General features: G+C 38.2%; 4 protein-coding genes across 5 annotated transcripts in view; 1 reads left to right on the forward strand and 3 right to left on the reverse strand.

Moving 5' to 3' along the window:
- Positions 1 to 4,558, forward strand: part of pla2g12b (phospholipase A2, group XIIB) — an 11,070-nt gene extending 6,512 nt beyond the window's left edge. The window contains exons 2-4 of one of the 2 annotated variants that reach the window (XM_016524697.1): positions 1,791 to 1,879; positions 3,828 to 3,993; positions 4,208 to 4,558. In XM_016524697.1, the coding sequence (XP_016380183.1) occupies positions 1,791 to 1,879; positions 3,828 to 3,993; positions 4,208 to 4,326 (374 nt within the window). In that variant the 3' untranslated portion in view covers positions 4,327 to 4,558. The remainder of the gene's footprint in view (positions 1 to 1,790; positions 1,880 to 3,827; positions 3,994 to 4,207) is intronic. The other variant, XM_016524698.1, reaches the window with a different exon arrangement.
- Positions 4,559 to 6,267: 1,709 nt separating this feature from the next.
- Positions 6,268 to 11,336, reverse strand: LOC107717846 (oncoprotein-induced transcript 3 protein-like). The gene is made up of 9 exons (XM_016524727.1): positions 11,333 to 11,336; positions 10,918 to 11,292; positions 10,714 to 10,827; positions 9,014 to 9,136; positions 8,806 to 8,928; positions 8,545 to 8,705; positions 7,677 to 8,089; positions 6,738 to 6,837; positions 6,268 to 6,608 (listed from the first exon to the last, which is right to left on the reverse strand). The coding sequence occupies exons 1-9, from the start codon at positions 11,334 to 11,336 to the stop codon at positions 6,444 to 6,446; spliced, it is 1,578 nt and encodes a 525-aa protein (XP_016380213.1). The 3' UTR covers positions 6,268 to 6,443.
- Positions 11,337 to 11,377: 41 nt separating this feature from the next.
- Positions 11,378 to 18,230, reverse strand: LOC107717847 (oncoprotein-induced transcript 3 protein-like). The gene is made up of 3 exons (XM_016524728.1): positions 18,008 to 18,230; positions 11,533 to 11,907; positions 11,378 to 11,442 (listed from the first exon to the last, which is right to left on the reverse strand). The coding sequence occupies exons 1-3, from the start codon at positions 18,060 to 18,062 to the stop codon at positions 11,378 to 11,380; spliced, it is 495 nt and encodes a 164-aa protein (XP_016380214.1). The 5' UTR covers positions 18,063 to 18,230.
- A 1,798-nt stretch (positions 18,231 to 20,028) lies between these two features.
- Positions 20,029 to 24,580, reverse strand: part of LOC107717848 (calcium uniporter protein, mitochondrial-like) — a 19,449-nt gene continuing 14,897 nt past the window's right edge. Inside the window, exon 8 of the mRNA XM_016524729.1 lies at positions 20,029 to 24,233. Within this exon, the coding sequence (XP_016380215.1) occupies positions 24,153 to 24,233 (81 nt within the window). The 3' untranslated portion in view covers positions 20,029 to 24,152. The remainder of the gene's footprint in view (positions 24,234 to 24,580) is intronic.

Below are 24,580 nucleotides of genomic sequence, written 5' to 3' on the forward strand. Positions count from 1 at the left end.
ATTTATAAAAAAAAAAAAAAGCTTGACAGATGTAGTCATTATGATTTGTCATGGAAATGAGAAGATTGTGTACATTCTTCAGAAATGTTCCTTCTGTGTTTCCTCTGGAAAAACAACAACAACGGTAAAGAAGGTGAATAATGACTGAATATTCATAAATATACAGCTACTTGAAATAAACATTTGTTATGATTTACAATATGCATATAGTGATTAAAACTGACTCTACTAATGCAAAACTAAATATTTTTTTTATTTGATTTAAGTTAAATAAATGATTTGAGAAGTCTCTTAAATGCAAAATGAATCATTCACAGGACATGGTTCTCGATCAGCTTTTTATGTAAAACATGCCCTCACTGATCTGTCCTCACTCCTCATGTTGACAGACATGTGTGGCATTGGGCAAGTCGATCACACCACTCTACAGATGACTGAATCAGAACATTTCATATGCTTATGCCTGGGAATTTAGGAAGTAGAGGCTACTTTATTTATCTCTTGACTCCTTTACATTAGTGATTTAGTTCTAGAGTGACAGACTTGCTTGTTTTGCTTAGCCTTTGACTGTTAATTGAATACAAATTAATGGAACTTAATACATACAGAAATTGATTTAATTAGTTTAACTTTGTTGAGTAAGTGCAAATTGTTAGTGTTCTTAATGTTTAATGTTGCTTAAGGGGGGCAGTGAATGTAGTTTATTCAATCAGAATTCTTCATACACAATAAAAGTTGTTAATATAGTTTTGTTACAGTTTTAACAAAATAATTGCATAATAAACTGCATGCGGGTTTCAAAAGTCCTACTGAACATTTGGGTGCTGGGCCTTGACTAAATGCCAAAGCTAAGATAACAAAGTATTTGTAATGTCTAACCTTATAATGCAACCTTATTTTAAGATGATTTAAATAATATTCCATGGACAGTGTCACCTTCTCTTGAAATGATAAAGACCATGCTCTGAATACCAAACGTGGAAATCTTTGATACTGTTGCACCATGCAGCCCATAGGAAGAAAATCTCACTTGCTCATAATACTTCTTGGATAAATTAACACATATGTGCCATATATGTTTAGTCAGATTTTTCTGTTAATAAACAGCCAAAAAAAACTGTCACAGAGAAATGAATGACTTAGATCATGATTTTTAAACAGACAAGAAAACAGTGATCATAAATATTTCACATTTACTGACGTTGGAGTTACCTAAGGGCTCCGTATTAGGACCTCTGCTGTTTTAATTCCATGTGTTACATTTAAGTAATTTTATCAGCAAATGTGTTAAGTTTTTAATAGCTATGCAAGTGATACACAACCGTTCCTTCAGTTCAATCGGAAGATCACAATTCCATAATAGATACTTTTCAATAGATGTCCCAAAATGTAATAATACTGAATGAATTGTAGTGGGTAAATATATTCAGAGAAAAAAAAATTGTGTGTAAATATAAATGTATTATATGTTTAGATTCTGCTTTTTGCATTGTCCCTTATTAAAATTTATTTTAGGTTACCAAAGTTTAATACTGTAACTTAAGAAACCATGTGAAGCCAAATTAGTCTAGAGTCATCCAGGAAAATACTCATGAAAAACAATGTTTTTGGTTCTTTATAGGTGGACCCACTTATAATGCAATGTGTAACTGCTTTTGATTTTTTTTTCCACATAAAGCTCTCAAAGCTACTGTTATATAAAATATATTCTAATAAAGGTCAACAACAACTTTATGTTAATCACTTATTAAAAATATGATATATTATAATGTATCATTTCTGTTTTTCAGGTAAAGCTCCTCAGCCTCGTGTTGGCTATCAAATGCCAAAGCCTGATGGTTGTAGTACCTCACTGCTTGGCTTCCAGGTACCGAACAGCGTATGTGTCTCTTTATTTCTACTAACATTAAGCAGTGGCCAGGCTGTCACCTGTTCTGTCCCCATGCATGACCTGTGGGAATCCTGCTAATGAAGTGTGCACTGGTCAATGAATCAAAGTTATAAATAAAAGATCCATCCAAATGTTAGACCGGAGAAAAATTAGATAATTATATACCTTTTGTATCTGATACTTGATAACACAAAGACAACCCTGCTTGTTTAAAGGAGAAAAGCACTGACCAATGACTTTGGGGTTCAAAGTACAGTGACGCAATATATACAGTAACGCTGGCCTTCAGAGAAGCTGGTAGATATCTCTCTTCCAGGTTAGTGGCATCAAATATGAAAAAAAAATAATAATTTGTGGCACTTAGAAGTAAGTAAACTAGATACTCGTTTCATTTCTTACACCTTATCTGGTCACACTTTCGTTTGGGGACCAATTCTCACTATTAACTAACTATTAACTATGACTTCTGCCTCAATAAAGTCCTAATTTGCTGATAGTTAGTAAAGTAGTTGTTAAGTTTAGGTATGGGGTAGGGTTAAGGGATTTAAAATATGGTCATTCAGAATAATCCATTAATATGTGCTTTATAAGTACTAATTAACAGCCAATATAATATGCATTATAATAAGCAACTAGTTAATAGTGAGAATTGGTCCCTAAACTAAGTGTCACCCATTGTCTCAACTAATGTTATGGTATAATAAATTTCAGGTAAACCCCTAACTGTGACAAACTGAGTTCGGTTGCTTTACATCAGACTCAGTCAGACTGTCTCTTCCTTTCTAAGTGGGTGGTTCTTGGCCATAGTAAGTTGCAATGTGGACCAGACCTCATAGCATTAAGTTAAAGGTCTGGCTCTGCATGACTACTATTGCACAGTCCAGCACAATTTCAGATATGGTGCTCCTAAATTGAGAGACTAGCACAGACTCTGAAGATGGTTCCGGACAGTTGAGTTTGGCATCCAGCCAAAGCGCTGATGGGACTGCTGTCAGGAAAGAGGAAAGCAAATGTGCCAATTACTTTCCACACAAAGACTCATGGACAGCCCTCTGTGTAACTTTCTGGATCTTGAATAAATTCTAACTTTGAAGTTTAAGGTGTTCAATCAGAAAGCACTTACACAGGCGATATATCTGAATCCTCCTCTATGGGCGACAAATGTAATTGTCTTCTTGTTTCAACTTTACGAAATACGACGCAACTCTAACCATGCTCCATCACTGCGTCCCTTAAATAACCAAGTTATTTGTGTGGTTCTTTGTGTGTCTGAACTGCATTTGGTTGTTTGTGTTTTAAAGGAACACTCCACTTTTTTTGAAAATAGGCTCATTTTCCAACTCCCCTAGAGTTAAACAGTTGAGTTTTACCGTTTTCAAATCCATTCAGCAGGTGCAATGATATTATGTAGCGTCTGAAAATAGGCTAACTTCCATCAACATAACCAACGTGACCACCTGCTTGCAAAGGGAGCGTGCAGGGCACTATTTTCAGGCGCTGCGTAATATCATTGCGCCTGCTGCACCCATGGTACGGCAGCAAAAGTTCCTTGATTATTGCATCGGAATGAGAGTATAGTTCCTAACCATATCGGCCTAGAATATCGCAACTTTTCATTTTCCGTCGATCTTAGTACACGATGTAACTACAGAAGAGTCAAGTTTTAAATAGGAAAAATATCAAAACTCTTTGGTCATTTTTGAGCGAGATGCTAACGGTCTAATCGGATTCAATGATCTATGCTAAGCTACAGCTAAAAGTGCTACCGCCAGACCCGGAGATCGGCTGAATGGATTAGAAAACGGTAAAACTCAACTGTTTAACTCTAGGGGAGTTGGAAAATGAGCCTATTTTCAAAAAAAGTGGAGTGTTCCTTTAACAGTGAAGTGTGGATTTTTTTAAAGCTCATGTTGTGTAATTTGCTGTTTACATACAGTTTGATATGGGTGTCCCAGCCATGACCAAATGTTGTAATCAGCTGGACATTTGCTATGACACCTGTGGCTCTAACAAGTACCGCTGTGACACCAAATTCCGCTGGTGTCTCCATAGCATCTGTGGTGACCTGAAGAACAGTCTGGGTCTCATGTCAAAAGTCGAAGGTGTGAAATACACACACACACACACACACACATTATATATTTCATTATTATTTTTTTAGTTATGCTGCTTTGCTGACTACATATTGGAACAGATCCATTATCTATTATGGCTAACCAAGCTGAAAAATATTTTTGATTGTTTACATGGATTGTCATTTGCAATAGCACTTTTGTACACCAGACACATTCCCATCATGGCCTTTCTCTCCCACAGCCTGTGAGACCTTTGCGGACACCATGTATAACACAGTGTGGACTTTGGGCTGCAGGCCCTTCATGAACGGCCAGAGGGCAGCCTGCTATTGTGAAGGAGAAGAGAAGGATGAGCTGTGAAGACCTACAAACCACACCACCTTCAACACATATAAACACTTTACAAGTTTAAACTACTCCACACTAGGGGTCAGTATTAGGATGAATCTCTTAAAGACACACCCTGGTCACATTTCACCACAAAAATGAAAAGAAACAATTAAGCAGATTTACTGCAATGCACAACAGTGGTGGTTGTTATTGGATTCTCATTAGTTTGATATAGTTATTTTATTTATCATTATTATTATTATTATTTTTAATAATTGTAATTATTATCAGCATACATTAAATGTAGTATATGACATACTGTATTACTGCAATGTATAAATGTTATTAATTTACATTTAGTAATTTAAATAAAATATGTATTTTATTTGCATTGCAGCAAAAGAGATTTTTTTGCATAATCGCAATGAAAATTTCATAGAAATTAGCCTAATCTTCCTAAAAATGTCACAAAGCAAGCAAGCAAACAAACAAAGAATTGTATTGGTCCTAAAAAATAGACACATATTTTATATTTTCTTCCATATTTTGGGGGAAACAAAATATTACCTTTACATGTTCTTGACAAGTTCGCCCACTTACCCTTGAGCTGGTGTCTGTGGATTAGTTTTAGTTCAGCAAAAACTAAAAAAAAAAAAAATGATGCTGTATGTGTGAAAATGTGAAGATTTGTAGTGTGTGATTGTGTGTATTGTTATATCCTCCTGACTAACAGGAAAAAAAAAAGTTTTGTGGATTTAGTCTTTTTTTTTCATGTCATTACATTGTTTAGGGCATAAGAAAAAAATGGAAAAATAACTTTTTTGAAAAATGATATTTTATGCTATGTCCTCTGTAGAGGAGACCATGACATTAAAAAATCTTGTTTTCAAAAAAATTAAAAGACATGAATAGACATCAAAAACAGTGGGGTTTTTTTTAAATTGCTAATCCATTTTTCTTTTTTTATATACCAAACTTTATATAAAGATGATTTTCAATTATGTTATGAAATATATAACAGAATGATTTGATATACAATTTTGCTTTATGCAATATGTGTGTAAAATGGCCATAAACGGGTTTTCTCATTAAATACAATGTATCTATAAACTGTATCTAATTTGCATATTAATGTGTTTTTGGGGCAACATGTAATGAAAAAAGAAGTGTAATAATGGGAGTAATAATTGGCAAGATTTTCATAATAATATCTAATATTGCATAGGAAAGTTGATACATAATTTCTTTCCCTATTCACTTGTTGTGTCTTCCAAAATGCGTGATAAATATGCTTTAAGTCCTGGTGTCCTCTACAGTGGACATATATAAAATCAATATCCTGTTTCATAAAAGAAAGTCATATTTTGATTTGAAACCCCATAACATTTTCCTGAGATGTTGATTTATGACAAACAATTAGAAAATTAGTCCGATTTAAATGATCATTACAAAATATAATCATATTTCCATAAGGGTGTTAAATTTGATTACTAAATTAATGTCAGCCATTTTTAAAGACCAAGGAGAGGGAGTGGTCATGGTGAAACATCCAAACATTTGGTATCTCTGAAAAGCCCTGAATGTACTCTGTGACATGTAACGTCTCAGAGAGAAATTCACTAAAATATAATGTCCTCTACAAAACTCCATAGCTGGTAGTCAGGAGGATTTGGAAAGACAATATCCATAAGATATATAGGTTGTCTCAATTTCATATGTCCAATTAAAAAAATAATATGCATTTGCTTACATTCAAAAAAAGGCCCATAAACACAAACAAACACATAAACAAATTATTGGCTGTAAAATCATTTTATTTTCCCCAGTAAAACAGTGCTGAACTTATTTGCAAATTAGCCATTCAAAAGTGTAAAATGCTTCTTATTCTAAGCTGAAATGCCTTGGCTTATACTGCATGCACAATACATCACCTAGATGCATGCACATGGAAAGACATGGAATTTTCTAGTGAGGCAGATGAGCTTTATATAGTAAATATAATTGTCAGAAGTAGTGGAAGGAAGCAACTGATGCAACTCATAAATGTAAGATTACTGCAGGTACTGTATGCAGTGTGGATGTGTTTAAATACAGTAAAGTAGCCTATAGATGGCGTTGTGGGTAAGAGATTTCATAGACGTGTGGTCTCATGGATCTGGCAGTATACGAATGGGTCCACTGGACAGTACGTGTCGCTCTTGGTGTTGATCAGTCCAGAGATCTCTCCTCAAACGCTTTCGGCAGCCCTGTGTACAGCGAGATTCCCCTTGTTCCTGCCCACACACCAGCACACGGCAATGCAGGAACACCTCCTAATACACACACAGTACACACAAACGTTTCAGCAAAGTAATAATAGCTAGCCCATTAGCACACAAAAGCACATGCATAGGACAGACCAGGCAGCTGAATTTGCCAGCATGCACCTATTCCCTACTCACTCTGTTGTCCTTGCCAATGAACTTGAAGACAGGGACCTGGTAGTGTTTGGAGAGCTGGTCTTTAGCCGAAAGCTGACGCACCGTATCGTCTGAAATGCAGCTAAGAAATATAAGACCATTAAAGCACAACATTCTCTAAATACAGACTCTGCCTTTGTTTAAAGGTGCCAGAAGCAATCGCTCCTCAAAATACCATGGATAGATTGTACCCACAACCTCACAGATATGTAACCCCTCTCTCCCGGGTCCTCACCGCCACACCTCGTTCTCGCTCCGAGTGGGTCTCCAGCATGGGAGGCGGATGCACTAACAAGGAGGCTAAAGACTGCAGCCACTAGCGTCAGTCGCTAGTGCGTCTCTTGCGATCAGGGGAGTGAGGTTTACCTGCACAGCACCTACTCGCTGGCCTTCGTTACACTCACCCCCCTAAACCTCACTCCCATCCGGGTCACGGCACCAATGTCACCCCTCTCCCCCGGGTCCTCACCGCCACACCTCGTTCTCGTTCCGAGTGGGTTTTCGAACCCGGGTCTCCGGCATGGGAGGCGGACGCGCTAACAAGGAGGCTAAAGACTGCAGCCACTAGCGTCAGTCGCTAGTGCGTCTCTTGAGATCAGGGGAGTGAGGTTTAACTGCACAGCACCTACTCGCTGGCCTCCGTTACAGATATATGACACTGAAAACGGTGTCCTGAGGAATCACACCTGCCTCTGTGACAGCCCTAGGGGCTAAACACAGGTAATAAAAAAAATGTCAGGGGAGCCACCCAGTCAGAAAACACTATTTGCTTCTTTTATCTGTCAGGTTTGCTACAGTATTCAGGTTTTGGAGAGAGATATTTTGGTAAAAGGGAAATCAAAATGGCTAAAATCACTTATAGCACCAGTCATGGAGCATGCAAAATGGTATTGAGTGTACAGAATTATTTTAAATACCTACCCATCTTTGATAAGGTAATATTTTAAGGCCTGGTCAGCTTCGCGGCCAGGTGTTGCAAAACAGCTTTCTACAAAGGCAGCAAGGCCATCCACCCGCTCTCGTGGCTCAACACCAAAGTACAGCGAATCATGCAAACGCAGTTGAGGAGGTTGGTTGTACGACTCGGAAAATTCTGCGTTTTTGAAGAGCTCCAAACTGAAGGGGAATATTCCTTCGCTGTGGCCCACTAACTCGAGTGCTGTGTTGCGCAGACTGGGCAGGTAGCCATCCGACACCTCGTACTGCCGTGGAAACTCACACGTAATTGGCAGCAGTAGTTTACTGGTGCGCACAATCAAGTCCCCATTGCTGCTGGGACTAGACCGTGGCAACCCTGTTACCAAGTTGGTGCCAACAATTTTGTCATCAATGACCTGGAGAAGAGAGAAAGGAAGATGATTTTCCACTACAGTCCCAGAGAACTATCAAATATTTTATAAGTCAACATGTAATGGTATTCACCACCTATTTTACTTCAGTAATGTAAGAGTGAGGATAAATATGTAAGCTAGGACTTGATTTTATCCATTAGGGTTGGATTCTGAAAAGTAGGTGTTACGGATCCAGACCTGGATGCGAGCCGCAGATTATAAAGGAACACCATTGGCAAGTACTTTTGAGGAGACTTTTTGACCAGGATGAGGGTGAAGGTCAAGTTCACCTCTGGAACATCACAGTATTTCCCAGTGGTAATGGTTCTTTCTGGCTCTATTATTATTGGCTATTATTGCCATAAACTGCAGCACATTAAAAACCGACAAGTTTTCTGGAACCTGGTATGCATGAAATCCAATGACTGATCAAAGTTTGAAAAATCCATAATTTTTACCTGGACCACAGTGCCACATGTCTTCAGACTAAAGTGGAGGTTAATGTGGGTGCCATTGGAAATGCCCCGGCAGGAAGTGTTAGACAAGAAGAGTTCAAGTCCTCCCACCAAGTCTTTGGGAACCGAGACCTGTATGAACCTAGGATCACACTGCACAGGGACTGCACACAAAACACACAAACAAACAACAAAACGTCAAAGTGAAATCTACAAACCCTGACAGATAAGTGGCAAAAGGCAGGAAAGATAAGTTCAGCTCACCCTGACAGGTTAGTTTGTCATCTCCCAACATCAGACCCCGGGGACAATGACAGTAATATGAGTCGTCCTCTGAGGAGCATCCATGGCTACAGCCTCCATTCACATTGTAACAGCCAGCAGTCTCTACAAAGAACCACAGAAACCACAATGCATGAGTTAAATGAAAGTCTGCCCATATTCAGGATGCTCTGTTTTACCATGTTCTTACCTTTACAGCTCTTCCCGTCCAAGTCCAGTACTTTACCTGGTCCACACTCACATCGACGAGAGCCCTTGGTGTTGATGCATATTTCTGCACATCCTCCATTGCCTTTCTCACATTCGTTCACATCTTACATATAACACACCAGAATGAGTTAAAAACAGAAGCAATGTCAAGTAGAAACTTCGAAGGCAGCATCCTAACTTAAATAGATCGAGTTGGAACACACAGGCAGCAGCTTTGCACGTCATTGAATGCTTCACCTAAGAAGACTAGACTCGAGTGCATTAGGATTGTTTTCTATATATGCAACATTGCTTTAGAATTTGTCTGTGTGTCTTTGTTTCAGGAGCAACACAAAATGCTGCCTTAAAATGTTCCCTCTGTAGGTGGATGACTGTTTTGCAACAAGGCCAGTAATTTATGTTGTGCTGGAAGTGGAATTGACAGTGATTAGTTAAGTTGCTCCTGACAAGTAAAAAGGTTATGAAATGCTTACAGGAAAAACTGAAAGCCCGAGAGAAAGGATCAATGTGCACGATAGACGGCTTGATGTCCTTAAGTATATCCGATCCAGTAAATGAACACATTCAGTTACATGTAATTGTTTTCACTTATTCTGTTTACTTCTTATTTTCCTGTTGTGTCTTTGCCCCTTCACTACAGCATTTGGAGTTGACACCTTTCTCTCACCAGCTTGGGAAGAAGGACTACTTCACGCACCGTGTCCCTTCTGCAAATTAAGGAAGGATTTGAGGGGTCTAACCCTTCCAATTAGGGCTTAAGCCCCCAAGTCAAACTAAAAGTTGGAACGTCTTTTTATTTTATTTTAACAGTGTTTCAAGTGTGTCAGAGTGTGTAGACTACTTGGGCCTATACCATGGGTGTCCAGTCCTGCTCCTAGAGGGTCAACGTCCTGCAGAGTGTAGCTCCAACAAAGCCTGTATCAGTGTTACCAAGTCTGCAGTATTACCACGGAATTGGGCTACTTTTACACATTTGACACAGGTTATTTTTTATTTTGCAGGTTAAAGTGATCTCAAGGAATGCAATTTTGATGGAGGGGACCTCCAACAGAGGGGAAAACCGCGGAAAAATTGCTATTGGGCTAGTTTTGAATTGCGATTAGGCTGGTTTTGTTCCACAGACCTGGCAAAATTGGCAACCCTGTGCTGGAGTATTCTAGTAATCCTGAAGACCTTGATTTGTTTAATTATAGTTGGAGCTAAATCTGCAGGACCTCCAAGAGTAGGATTGGACCCCCACACCCTATACAGTCTTGCCCTAACTTCTATTTATCCTTGGCCTCTGGCTGTTCTTGTAACCACATATCCTTAAGAGATAGAGACTTGTGAACATAAGTTACGCTCATTCTGAGAGGTAACCATAGCAACAGCACCAGACAGGAGCAATTTGTCTTCAAGACAAACTTCAGCAGACTGTGTCCTGACCATTACCTACAGAAATTCCTTTAAAAATATATACCCCTTGAAAGTTGCTGCATAATTTGCACTTTTCACTATTAAAAGCATAGATTTTGATGGCTGCCTTTGTACAGTACATTAGTGTTTCTCAATTTCGCCTTTTAACAGTCTTGCGGTCACTTTCTCATCACTGCAAAAGTCCACTGTCATTCTCATCATAATATAACTCTTCTGCTCTATAAGTATTTATCTTGGCCAGGCTTGGACCGCACTGTTACTTACCCAGACATGTCTGTGCATCAGGGCCTAGAATCGTTCCCTCAGAACAGCGGCATTCTGGCTCGACAGGACAGTCAGCTCCGTTACACTCCCCCTCATCACATATGTCATAGAAATCTATGGCGACACACATAACAAAACAGTCTGATGGAGGTCAGTTTTATCCAACATGTCAGAAAGACCCAGTGAGGCAGGAGGAAGACTTACGGCCACAGTAGACGTGGAAGCAGACGGACGGTCGGGGCAGGCGATAGACATAGTAACCCTTAGCACAGGCCTTTACGTCCACACTAGCTGTCCAGTGACAGCAGTTATTATTGAAGCTAGCACACGCAGGGAGGGTGACAATGCCATCACTAGGCTGAGGGTGACTGCCATTCAGCCAGATGGGGGCATGGGTACCACAGTGGTTCTCCTCGATACAGAAGGTTGGCATAGCATCCCCAGCCATCCCCGTAAAGCGATACCACTCTCCCGCCACATGCCGGTCGCACAGAGGGACTCCCGCAGAGTTGTTGACGTGGTAGTCAGTGTTCCGCCATGGTTCATTCAGACTGATATAAGCTGAGCAGGGATCTAGAGCTAACCAGTGCAAGAGAAAAATTGTTCAGAACTGGTCAGCACATATTATGTGTTACAGCACTGTATTGATACAGATTTCCTGCTTTTATTCTGATTTAACAGGACAGTCAGCTCCGTTACACTCCCCCTCATCACATATGTCATAGAAATCTATGGCGACACACATAACAAAACAGTCTGATGGAGGTCAGTTTTATCCAACATGTCAGAAAGACCCAGTGAGGCAGGAGGAAGACTTACGGCCACAGTAGACGTGGAAGCAGACGGACGGTCGGGGCAGGCGATAGACATAGTAACCCTTAGCACAGGCCTTTACGTCCACACTAGCTGTCCAGTGACAGCAGTTATTATTGAAGCTAGCACACGCAGGGAGGGTGACAATGCCATCACTAGGCTGAGGGTGACTGCCATTCAGCCAGATGGGGGCATGGGTACCACAGTGGTTCTCCTCGATACAGAAGGTTGGCATAGCATCCCCAGCCATCCCCGTAAAGCGATACCATTCTCCCGCCACATGCCGGTCGCACAGAGGGACTCCCGCAGAGTTGTTGACGTGGTAGTCAGTGTTCCGCCATGGTTCATTCAGACTGATATAAGCTGAGCAGGGATCTAGAGCTAACCAGTGCAAGAGAAAAATTGTTCAGAACTGGTCAGCACATATTATGTGTTACAGCACTGTATTGATACAGATTTCCTGCTTTTATTCTGATTTTCAAGCTCTCGATTCAATTTATTTGAGTATGTTTTGCTTATAATATTCATTGTTCTTACATATAAAATTATTTTTCTCCATTAATGCAGCAAATTTCACAAGGCAGTGGTTTCTGCGACCCATGTACAGTATATTTAATTGGACCTCCTTGGTCAAAATCATGTCTGGGGTGGGGGTAGAATTTGCAGGGCCTCGGGGGGATCTTCAGGGGCCCCCAACAACTCTGGGCCCCCTGTACTAGACTCACTGTTCCTGCCACTAGTAAGGCTCTTGCAAATTAGTAACTCATCTTTTTTACTATTCATTAAAATAAACCATTTGTTTTGAGAATCAGGATACTGTTCACGCATTATGTTTTTTTTATTTACCTTTATTTGTATAACCTTTGTTTTATATGTATTTGTATTTACTGAAACAAAACTGGTCCAGCTCATAAGAGTCAGTCGTTCATTAATTGAACGGTCTACACTAGCTTGCCTTTTGTATGTTTATTTAAAGCCTGTAAGGACAACTTAATAGAAAGAAGTTTCTTGTCATTATTTTTACTGCATACATTGTTTACTACATCACGTTCATTGCCGTTACGGCACTGAAAATAGGCATGAAGTATTTGATTTGGAAATTTTATGAACTGATATCAAGATCACTTAAAGAAAGATTGTGATTAATTGAAATATTAATTTTTAATGTCTGGTGACACCAGTGGCAAGAAATCACACACTTAACCTATAACTAACTTAACCTGCAAGCTTCATTTGAAAGATGAACTGGCCAACAAGCTTTACCAATTTTTAAGCTTTGTTGGTGAATGATATGGTCCACCCACTAGAAAACTACTAAACCAACACTTAACAGCATTAACTAGTCAGGAAATATATGCTGGTCTATGCTGGTCATTTCAAAAGTGGTAGAGGAAAGCCTAATAAGCTCAGTGTCATCTCTTTCAGAATGTGTTTTTAACCAGAGCAGGTTTACTAAAGCTACTGTATACAGATAAATTCCTGCACCCTACAGCATGCATGCAACTGCTTGTTAAATAAGATCTGTCAGTTCAAAACCCTTTTCTTTCAGGTGGTTGGCAGCTTACAAAGGAAGGCTAATCAATACTCTACACTGCACCCTTCCTTACACTCTCAAATGAATTAGGTCCTCGTATGAAGTTAGGCTGCTCTGCTGGACCATGTGGAAATGAAAAATGTTGCAGCATAAGACGTGAAAGACCATTCGTCAGGAAGCGGCAGCAGCTTGATGAGGCATAGAGGGAGAATCCTTTCCACAGTAAATTATCACATCAGATAAAACAAAAATCAAAGCCACTTTAAGACTTGAAGAACCTCAGACACTTTGATCTTCTGAGATACGGACAAGAACCACATAGTGTATTAACATACAGGCATCTGTTTCGTTATCACCCTGAGAGAAGATGCGAGAAAAGTCCCTTCTCACCTATCCTTTTCATTCACTTCCTCCACCTCACTCCGCTCACTCAGAATGGTCAACAGCATAATATATTGTTCTACATGAATGCAAGTGATATTCACAGTCATGTTTGGTATCATTTGAATTGTCTCAAGTCGACTGGTACAATGGTCTCAATCTTACAAGAAGTAGACTAAAAGGTCATACAGATCCTAAGAGTTTAGAGATATTTTGCTCACTGTTGAGGGTGTGTCATTTCCCAGTGTCTTTCATGCAAATTACCATCTGTTCCCAAAAGGTGTATACTCCCCTGTCTAGGATGTGATCAATGCAAATTCCAATTTCTAGTTCCTGTCTCCATTTGGGGGATGTTTGTCTTGGTCTGAGTACTTAAGGAAATGTTGCAAGAAGAACAGGGCACTTCTGTAGCCAGATGAGCCCGTAGTGTGGTGTGTCTATACACTCCATACTATGTATTTCCCGAAGTCAAGTATGCATCTTTTACTCTTAAATCTATCTTTGAGAATTTGATGTCTTGTATTGATTTGATATCTCTGTTTGACTATGTAATTGGCATAATACAAAATTACCTGACTCACAATAAATTGTTACACACTCTTAAAAATAAAGGTGCTTCATGATGCCATAGAAGAACCTTTTTGTCTAAATGGTTCTATAAAGAACTTTTAACATCTGAAGAACCTTTCTGTTTCACAAAAGGTTCTTTGTGGTGAAAGAAGGTTCTTCAGATTATAAAAAGGTAAGAAAGAGATGGTTCTTTAAAGAACCTTTGACTGAATGGTTCTTTGTGGAACCAAAAATGGTTCTTCTATGGCATCGCTTGAAGAACCTTTTGAAGCACCTTTATTTTTAAGAGTGCATTTGATTTTATTCTGACTTCTGACTCTGAAATTATTGACTCTAGTAGATTATGTTGTATCCTTTTTACCGCATTGTCTGCATCAGGTTAGTAACAGACTAAAATCCAGTTGAGATGGAGCATAGGGCACGCCAACTGTATCTTTAGAGATCTGGCTAACACATGGTATTAGTTCAAGTGTACTTACACTATAAGGGCTAAAAGGGAATTTCCGTTTAGGTCAACTGGATGTTGTTCGACCAACCTAAATAAGGTGAGCCTAACCTCTGTTTACTGTAATGTTACTCTAGCTAAGTGAGCATGGGAAAACATGGCATGACCAAACCAAAGCTACTATCAGAGAAAGTAATGTTGGTTGGCTTATATCGTAGTAGTGGTCGTGACCTCTGACTAGAGATAATGTTGCTTTATTCAAGTTGGTACAGATCTTTGGGGACTAAACAAAAGTACTTTTAGAATGAGCAAGCATAGGAGTGGCTATCTAAAGTATTAGTAAATTACCTCTGTCTAATAACCAAGACTGCCGAGTATGTGACCATGAGGTACGCTAACGGCCGATGCGATATCTCTGAGTGACATGAGAATCCGAATGAACGAGTACAATAAGATTAAAGGGTTAACTAGAATAATCATATGTCTAGATAAATTATCATATGAATGATCAATAATAATTGGCATTCTAACCTAAATTCGAGGTCATAATAAAATGGGGTCAGATTAGAGTTTAATTGAAATTAAATTACTTTGCGCACCGAAAAGACCGAACATGCGGGAAACCTTCAGCCACCGTTGGATACCTTTGTTGGGTCGTAGACCTTACACCGCAAACAACAAACTGTCCCTTGGCTTGTGGTAAATTTGCCCTGTCGTGCAGGTATAGAATCAATTCTCGCTGGTCATACCTAATTCCAAATCATCACAGTAGAGGTCAGGGCTTTTTACGCAAAAACTCAAACCTTCAATTAGGTGGACATTTGCCTCATACTTGCCTTCTCAAAATCCTCTCACAATGCATTTAAATGTGACTTTTACATTTTCTGAAGGAAATGTGAGCGGTGCTTGTCTATGTAAAACCGACCACCTTTATGCTAGGGTGTTGCTTTTTGTTTACTAAGAGTGTTTTGTTTTTGCTATGCTGTTGCCAGCATGTCCTGAATGGTTGCTAGGTGATTGCTTACTGAAGTGAAAATAGCCCACCCAGTTTCGGGTTTCCAGATATGGCTCATCTGATAACTTAAAAAAGTATTAACACATCCATATTATTTGCCATATTATTAATGTGTAATCATTTAAATTTTATTATTATTATTTTTTTAATCACAATCCCTTTGTAACAGTGCCTTAGAAAACAACACTTTCACACCCACATAAATGTTTTAATATTATAATTAATATTACAGTGTAGTATTATCAGCACAGGAAGAATGTAGATAGGTCTGTCTCCTAGGGATGTTCAGTTGATACAAGAACAGCTGGAGGTCAAGGATAAACGGATGTTCAGGTCATGACAATTTACCGTAAATACAGCATTCTTGGACACTGTTACAATAAATTCTCAATGTCATCTTTCACATCAGCTGCATATCCACATACAACCCCACCTACCCACACACAGAATTTATTTTTATTTTTTTCAATCCAAATACTGTTTATTTCTTGGGCATATTTTGGTATATATAACAAATGGTGCATGAGCTTAAATTATGAATGTTTCTTGATAAAGATATTTAATTATTAAATAGAATAGAATAGAATAGAAACTGAGCCAAAAGCATTGACTCATTTTAACCTCCAGAGATGTTTAACTAAAAAATAACAATAATAATCTTTACCTTTATCTCTACAGCTATGATTAAGTAATCATATTAATTTAGATGTCACACATCACTATTACTATTGCTTATAATCAGCTTTGGCACATAACCCATCCCGGATCATTTATGGTACAATCATAATTGATAGTTCAATTTCTTATTAAGCAGATGTCTGCTAAGTGAGCAGATTTGTGATTTCCATGAACTTACATTGAGGTACTTGAACCATATCTAGAGCTGTATTACAGAAAAATCCTGACTCAGAATCCTATCCTATATATTTGGTAACCATGGTAATTTTAATTAGGAAACATCTTCAAATCTTAAAGGGTTAGTTCACCCCAAAAATTACATTCCTGTCATCATTTATTTACCCTCATGTTGTGCCAACCCTGTTTGACTTTCTTTCTTCTGTGGAACAAGATAATTTGTGAATTGTCTCACTGATTTTTTTTCTTCTTCATACAATAGTAGTCAAAGGTAACCACGATTTTTCAAAATATCTTCTTTTGTATTCAGCCGAAGAAAGTCGTACCAGTAAGGAATGACATGAGGGCATGAGGGTGAGTAAATAATTTTTACTAACCCTTTAAGTCAAGAATTAATATGGGAAGTTTCTGTAATACAAAACATCAAAAACACTTGAGGATGGGCCAGTAAGAACATTTTGGCTTTACCTATTAGCAACCACACTGTAGCAACACACTAAAACCACTCAGAACCCCCCACATCTAAAATCATGGTGGTGACTTTTTTTTTTTTTTTATGTTTTATTTGTTAGGGACATTTCTGGAAGATCATTAATATAAATGATAAAAAGAATCGGACCCAAAATTGTTCCCTGAGGAATTCCTATATCAATATCATGAGGAACTGACTTAAATTTATCAATGACAACACTTTGACACGATTTTTTAAATATGAATCAAACCATAACAGAGATTGTTTTGATATATTATACTTTGTTATTTTTGACATTAAAATATTATGATTTACGGTATCAAATGCCTTTTTCAGATCCAGGAATACTGCACCAACTTTAAATCCTTTATCGAGTGACCGCTTAATATTTTCTAATAATAAACAAGTAGCAGTTTCTGTAGAATGGTTATGTCTAAAACCAAATTGTAAAGGGTGTAAAAGATTATTAGTCTCTAAGTGCTGCAAAAATTGTTCTGATACAACCTTCTCCAGCACTTTAGAAAGAACCGGGAGAAGACTAATTGGTCTATAGTTAATTATATCATCTGAATTCCCAGATTTGAAAATAGGCTTTACCAATGCTTTTTTCCAACTATCAGGGAACTGCCCAGTTCTGATAGAAAGATTAATAAGATGGGTAAGGGGCTTAACTAAAACACTTCCATTTTTTTTTTAAAAAGGCAGTGTCAAGATTATATATATCTTTAGAACATATAATGTGACTATTGTCAAGTCACCTTTATTTATATAGCACTTTGTGCAATACAGATTGTTTCAAAGCAGCTTTATAGTGATAAACAAGAAAATGATGCAAACAGAATTCAATTCTGCTGTAAATCAGCTCTATTTTTAGAGACAATAGTAAACAGTCATTATTCAGTTGAAATCGGTTCATTGTTGATTCAGTTTGGTTCAATAACTGTAAGGTCCATCAATTATGGAATGAGTTTAATCTATAAAGCAGCTTTGGAGAAAACAGTGAGCATGTAAAGGTAAGAATGTCCTTCAAAAAATTTCAAATATATAGTATTATAGCAATATGCTATTCACAGTCATTTGAAAAATATCTAGTTTTGGTTTCTGCCAGTCTTAAACTTAATGGAAAACTGGTTGGCAGTGTCCCTTAGAATGAAACTCCAATAAGCTCATAATAATAAGCAGTGTGCGTGTTAAACAGTAAGTGCTTACCGATGGCCTGTGCTGTACTCACAGCTTGTAGAAGAACAACCAGAATGAAAAGCATGTCCAGTGGTAGAGAGGAACTTATTTAATGAGAAAGCCACAGACGTACACCCAGTCGTTCCCGTCTTGTCACAGTTTGTGGAAGAGATTTGTGGTTTGGAGTCTTTTATCTCTGTCGTTATGAAGCGTCTACTAGCACAATGACTGTAAACATTTTGTTTGTCGTCTTCCCGTGGACAGGACATTTATCTCACCTTGACCTCTTCTCCTGTCCCCTTGTCCCGTTTAAGAAAACCCACCTCTCCAGATAGAGACAGGACCATCCTCTCATTGTTATTGGAGTCCGGCTTATCCATCCCACACTGATACATCTCCTCTATCTTCCCACCCAACACTAGTCAACCGTCTTCAGCTGCTGACTCTGTCTACATCTGCACTGCTGTCACTGCTGTAAGAAGTGTAAGAAAATAAATTCAGGAGGAGTTTCATCTCTTGCTTTCTGTTGAACTTCTTATAGGTGTTTATAAGTCAGACTATATGCACAGCAGTTCAACACTTAGATTCATCCATCCACTTCACATCTTCAGAGTTCACAATCTTCAAAGTTCTTTAACCCATACCATTCTCTTTTTATTTCTCTGTAACGTACATTTACATTTAGTAGACTTAGCATTCAAGAGGCTTCTCTTCACTGATTATGTAAGTTTATCAAGCACCAAATCAGCACATTAGAAGAATTTCATAAGGATTATGTACAGGTTTCTCACATAAAGCTATTGTATGGCTTCATAAAGCTTGGAATACAAGTCATATAAACTACTTTTATTATACTTTTCTGTTGCTTTGTCTTATCAGTTTAGAGAAAAGTACTCCTTTAAGACATCCATTAGTCAGTAATCAGTCAGACTTAGCTTTGCACGTTGTGAAGTTCGTCGTCTTTCCTTTGTCCTTCACAGCAGCACAGGAAAGACGGGACAATGTGCTGCTAATCATTGGTGTCATTAGCACAGAGTAGAGGAAAGTGTCTGAAGGTTATCGCAGAGACTGAAGAGAGGAGATTGACAAATGGAGAGGTGCTACTGGTTTTCTCAAGTCTTAAGAGTTTAACAAGCATGGATGTGTCCGTTTTATTCCTCATTTAAGTAAAGAAGAGAAATGGGCTGAAATGTGGGAAGAGTCTTTTAGAGTTACTGGGCTGTCTAGTAATAATGTTTCCTTGTTGCTTAAGATCAGTTATAGAATATCAGAGTAAATGCAGACTTTGCAAGAATGAAACCATGGGAGAAAAACAGTCTTGCTTTCTTCGCGTAGGTAGAAAAGAAGCATCTTCTTTAAGGGCATTTGATTGCATACTAATGCAGTCAAACAGAAACCTGCTATCTGGTAGGAAGCTGAGCTAAATGTGGGAAGAACCAGGAGTCAAGCAGGTCAAGGAGAACATCACTGTTGAGGTAAACATGACTCTAAAACAAGTACTGCAGCTTAATTAGAAACATCCCATTCACTGTTACTATGAAACCTTATACACACAGAGTTGTGGTCAGAATTGTTAGTACCCATGGTAAATATGAATAAAGAAACCTGTGAAAATAAATCTGCATCCTTAATCCTTTTGATCTTAAAAATGTACAAAAATCTAGCCTTTCATTGGAGAATAAGAATTTAAAATCTCATGAAAATCTCACACTATGTTGCACTATAAACAGATTTGTATTTACAATAAATAAATAAAATGACTACCGGATCCAAAACTGGATAAGTATTTATTGATAATTGAATTACATTTCTCTTTTATACACATTTCATAAATGATACAGGATTTTACATAGTCATTTTTAAAGTCTTCTGATATTACAGCATCCGATGCCAATGACAAAATGAACAAATGAAGAATATGAAAAAAATGTTTTTCATTCAGTGTCACCCTTTACCTTTTTTCCCCCCCGAAATATAATTTTCATTTTAAGTGCACATGAAGAAACCTTTAAAATAATACACATACCTAAAACATAATCAGTGTGGGAGTATAATAAGGAGTTAAAGAAAGACGGACAAATGGATGGAGCGAGGGGTGTTCAAGAAGGTCAGGTCTTCCATACTCTCTGATCTCAGATCAGTGTTCAGAATAAAGGCAGCACTGCATAGATTGCAGCATTGAGACTGAGAGAGGATAAAACAAGACATAACGAAGGGGAGATCCTTGACCAATCAGAGCCTGTGTAGCAGCCGAGAGCATCCTTGCTGCTGGGTCATGGAGGGTGAGGGATTGGGTGGGAAAAAAAATCGAACTCTGCAATCTGCATTCATAATAATCTTTGCTTTTTTAATTAATTTATATATAATTTCCCCATGTAAACATACATTCATGCAACACCCGCTTTAGAATAAATTCCATATATATGATATATTATTATTTAAAAAACCCTGAAACAAACAGAAAACCCTACAACTAAACTAAAAGAAGTTCAACGTATCAGATAATGACCAGACCCAAGACCTATTAGAGGTCGAGGGATGTCAGTGTACTGGGCATCCTGGAGAGTGAGATGGTTGAGTTTTTGCCCTGAAATAACTTTGGAGTGTGTTTAGGCCTGAATTTATGACTGTTGATCACATAAGAGAGGAAGAATGGATGTTTTTATGCTCATGATGAATTGCTATGGACGAAGATTATGCATGAATAGAAAATTCATGAAGTCCGAGACGAGATGCTGACACCAACTGCATATTGTCACAAATGTGCACAGCGACCTTGATTCTGCCTTCCATCAACATCCTTTATTGATCCTAGAATGACATCCCATTCAACCAGTTTTGAGGTTTAGGTTAAGGATTATGAACATTTGTATAATCAACTGCTCATTTCCTTCAGGGTGATTAATGCTTAGCTTCAGCACTGTGCCTCAATGTTATTTCAGGACCAATAAAAGATATGCATGTGTCCTGTACCCATCAGCTACGACTGGAGTGATGGAACCACAGTTTAAATTTCAGTTAATAGGGCATACAGTCTGATAAACCCTGTTCAAACTCAGATAAAAGAGTGAAGCATCTCCACTGAAAGCAGCTGGGTCAGACATAATGCAGTTATCAGGCTGTTATCTGTTAAAAATCACCTACAGTTCAGGTCTTGCGGTGTTAAATCACAATGTAATTCACTCAAGCACACCGAGTAACTACCATTGACCTGAACTCCTCATCAACAATAAATAGTCACTGTTAAAGGGCCTCCATCACAACACTTACACTTTAGCCAGACATGCAAAATCCGCAAACCACCGTTTGGTTTATGATAACCTGGATTACACTTTCCCTTCCCAAAAAGGTCTGTTGTTATTTACCATAATGCCATTCCAAACCCAAAGGGATTATTTTTTGTCCAGTGAACCCAGATCAGAAATTAGACCATGTCTGTCAAGCTACAGAAAAAAAAAGTAAATGTTTATATGACTCAAATGCTATATTACTGGTTTCCTGAATACAATCGCTTTCTGTGAGGAACAGACTGAAATTTAAAATGTAAATTCTTTCAATGTTTACTCACCCTCAAGTCATTCTAAACCCATAAGACTCTTCAAAACAGCAAATGAGGACATTTTTAACATTCTCTCATCACTTGTGTCCATTCTTTGAAATTCCACACAACAAAAACACTGATCCATCAAAAAAGAGGTAATAAAAGTAATCCATAAGCATCAAGAGATTTAATCCAAGTCTCATGAGGAGAACACAATCAATTTATTTGATCAACACCGCTCTATGTATGTGCATTGAATTAATTAATTTGTACATTAATAAAAGCCTATATTAAATCTCTTCATCATATAAAGTCTCTTCCGAAAACTTGACCTAAACCAGCTGATTCATACAAATGTGTTTTTGTACTTTCTGACACGTCAAAGTCTTCACTGACAAAATAAATGTTATTAATGAATTACTGAATGTTAACAATATCTTTATTTCTGTTTTAAAGAAATTTAAGTCTTGTGGGTTAGTAATGACACGAGGGTGAGTAAACCTACACAAAATGTACATTTTTGGCTGAACTATCCCTTGCAGTCATCAACTTCTGAAAATCTTCCCCATTACTGCAACTCTGAAACATGAAACATCAACGTTTGAATCTAAAGATGAACACAATTGACAGTTTAGAAAAAAATTATATCTGTCCCTCAAAACTGTTAATTGTGGCTTCTGTGGTCAGTAAGAATGTTGTATGGAAATGAACTGCTAAATTTCTCCTTTTGAGTTGCACAGAACATTCTTTTTTTGGATGAATTACAGTATCTCTTAAATGTTCCGTTTGTCAGAGCTGTAGGCTGGAGTCTCGCCCTGTAATCCCTCCACCTCTAGAGACACAAACACAACTTGAATATGGCTTTAAAAACGCTTAATGACGACCACAGGCACAAACATGGACAGTCTGACATAAGGAGCAGACTTCTGCTATAGAACAACAGAGCTATTTCTCTGCGGGGGTCTGAGTGTGTAAGGCAAACCCATAATAGACAATAAGATTACGGGCCATGATAACTGCCCAAAAAAACTATTTCAAGGCTTGTCTTGATATGATCCTTTTGTTAGAGAACAACAAGGGTCAAGTCCATTTCACATCCCTCAGATTCAAAAAGTCTGGGCGACCAGGGAAATGGTTATTTATATATATATATATATAATCTCATGTAATAACTGGACTGAAGATGCATGGAAAAAAAACAAATGAAAACAATGTTGATGATCAGCTCAACCCAGCTAGAATCATTACTAAGGCCTGTCGGCTAAAGATAGCACACATAGACAAAGGATGCGACACTCTCTCTCTATAGCATGCCACGAAGTGTGCAAAACACACGCTAATTCTAGATCTAATATATTACACGTTCTCTGCATGTTCCAGAAGACTTGGCATATCGAGGCAGATCTATGCAGCTAAAAACGCCACATGACTGATGGGAAATTGATCGCATCTGGAACCCTTTTCCAGAAAAATAAATTGCATTTTACACAGTGACCTGCCTTAAGACCATTCGATGGGAAATTTTCTTGGATTGCGTCTGATAAACAGGTGTTTCGTAACAAGCACGCTGCAGCAGATGCTGTGAGGCACTGTGGGAAAATGTCATTTGATGATGTTCGAAAAATGATTTATAGAGAAGAGAGAAGACCTTTAAAGAGGATCCATCTGCCAAGCAACCATGTGTACGTGCGTTTCTCATCACCATGTAAACTGATGGAGTATATCATATTTCTAAAGAAAAAAGCGTTAGGGATGGAGCATTTGAGCATCGTTTGATATTGGGAATCTCATAAAATAAAATATCAGAGCATCTGCAGATATGTAATGTCTGGTGGAATGGTGGCAAAAAAATCTAATAATGAGAAGAAGAAAAGTTTCTGCTCATTTCTCTCTTTTTTTATCATCATAAACATAATATGGCTTTTAAAATAAAAAGTGCCAAAATTCTTTGATTCTTTTTCTTTTTTGGAATAATAGAACACACAGTGATATTTTAGCTGTTAGATCTGTCTTCAGCTCTTAACAGGTCCATACAGGAAGCGAGAAGGAATCAGGAGAGGGTTTTGCTTAGGCTGTAGGATACAGGCGTTTCAGTCACAAGAGGACTGGCTTGATGGTAAACGGATCTTTTCCCGAGACGGAAAAGAGCACCACATCCCGAAATCTCGTCTGCAAAAGTGTCAGAGTTAGGGATATCAGCAGTACTCCAATGTGGAAAAAAAAAAACTGTTCAACCCAAGGGCAGATGGTTTTTAGATTTCAGAGTCTGTTTCCCATGCAAGACGTGGGGTCACTGTCTCATAGCGATGAACTGGTTGAATCCCAGTGTCTCAACTTCCTGTCTGAAGTAGCTGTGCGTTTCTCTGTGTGCGATAGGAGAGCATCTGTCGTCACCATCCGTTCAGGGATGGAGTTTAGTTGTTTCATTTAATTGTATCTCTTCTCCTCTGCATAGACTTGCCAAATTAAGGAAAACAATAAAAAGGATAACAATAAAACTCCTGCTGAAGCCTGCTGTGGATATGGTTTTTCATTGAGGTTGTAGAGATAAAAGAGACAGAAAACAAAATGCAAAAAGGCAGAAGAGAATGAAGTAAGAGAGAGAGAGAGGCAGAAAGGGTGTTCAGGTTCTCATCAGTCCTTGCTGGCAATGATTTGCTGGACAGGGAGGTGCAACTGCAGCGGGTCTCGAAGACGCTTTAGATCCAACTCCGCCTGAGGGAGAGAAAGAAAATAAGATGAAAAATAAGGTTAACATTAGTTAATGTATGAATTAACAATGAACATTTGTTACAGTATTTATTCATCTTTGTTAATGTTAGTTAATGAAAACACCGTTATTCATTGTTAGTTCACAGGGCATTAGAGGAGACATATTATGCCCCTTTTTACAATATGTAATATAAGTCTCTGGTGTCCCCAGAATGTGTCTGTGAAGTTTCAGCTCAAAATACTCCACAGATAATTTATTATATCATTTTGAAAATGCCTATTTTGAGTGGAAGCAGAAACACGCTGTTTTTCGGGCCTGTCTCTTTAAATGCAAATGAGCTGCTGCTCAC

The sequence above is a fragment of the Sinocyclocheilus rhinocerous genome, unplaced genomic scaffold (genome assembly GCF_001515625.1).
Source record: "Sinocyclocheilus rhinocerous isolate Xijiao unplaced genomic scaffold, SAMN03320098_v1.1 scaffold780, whole genome shotgun sequence".
NCBI lineage: Eukaryota > Metazoa > Chordata > Actinopteri > Cypriniformes > Cyprinidae > Sinocyclocheilus > Sinocyclocheilus rhinocerous.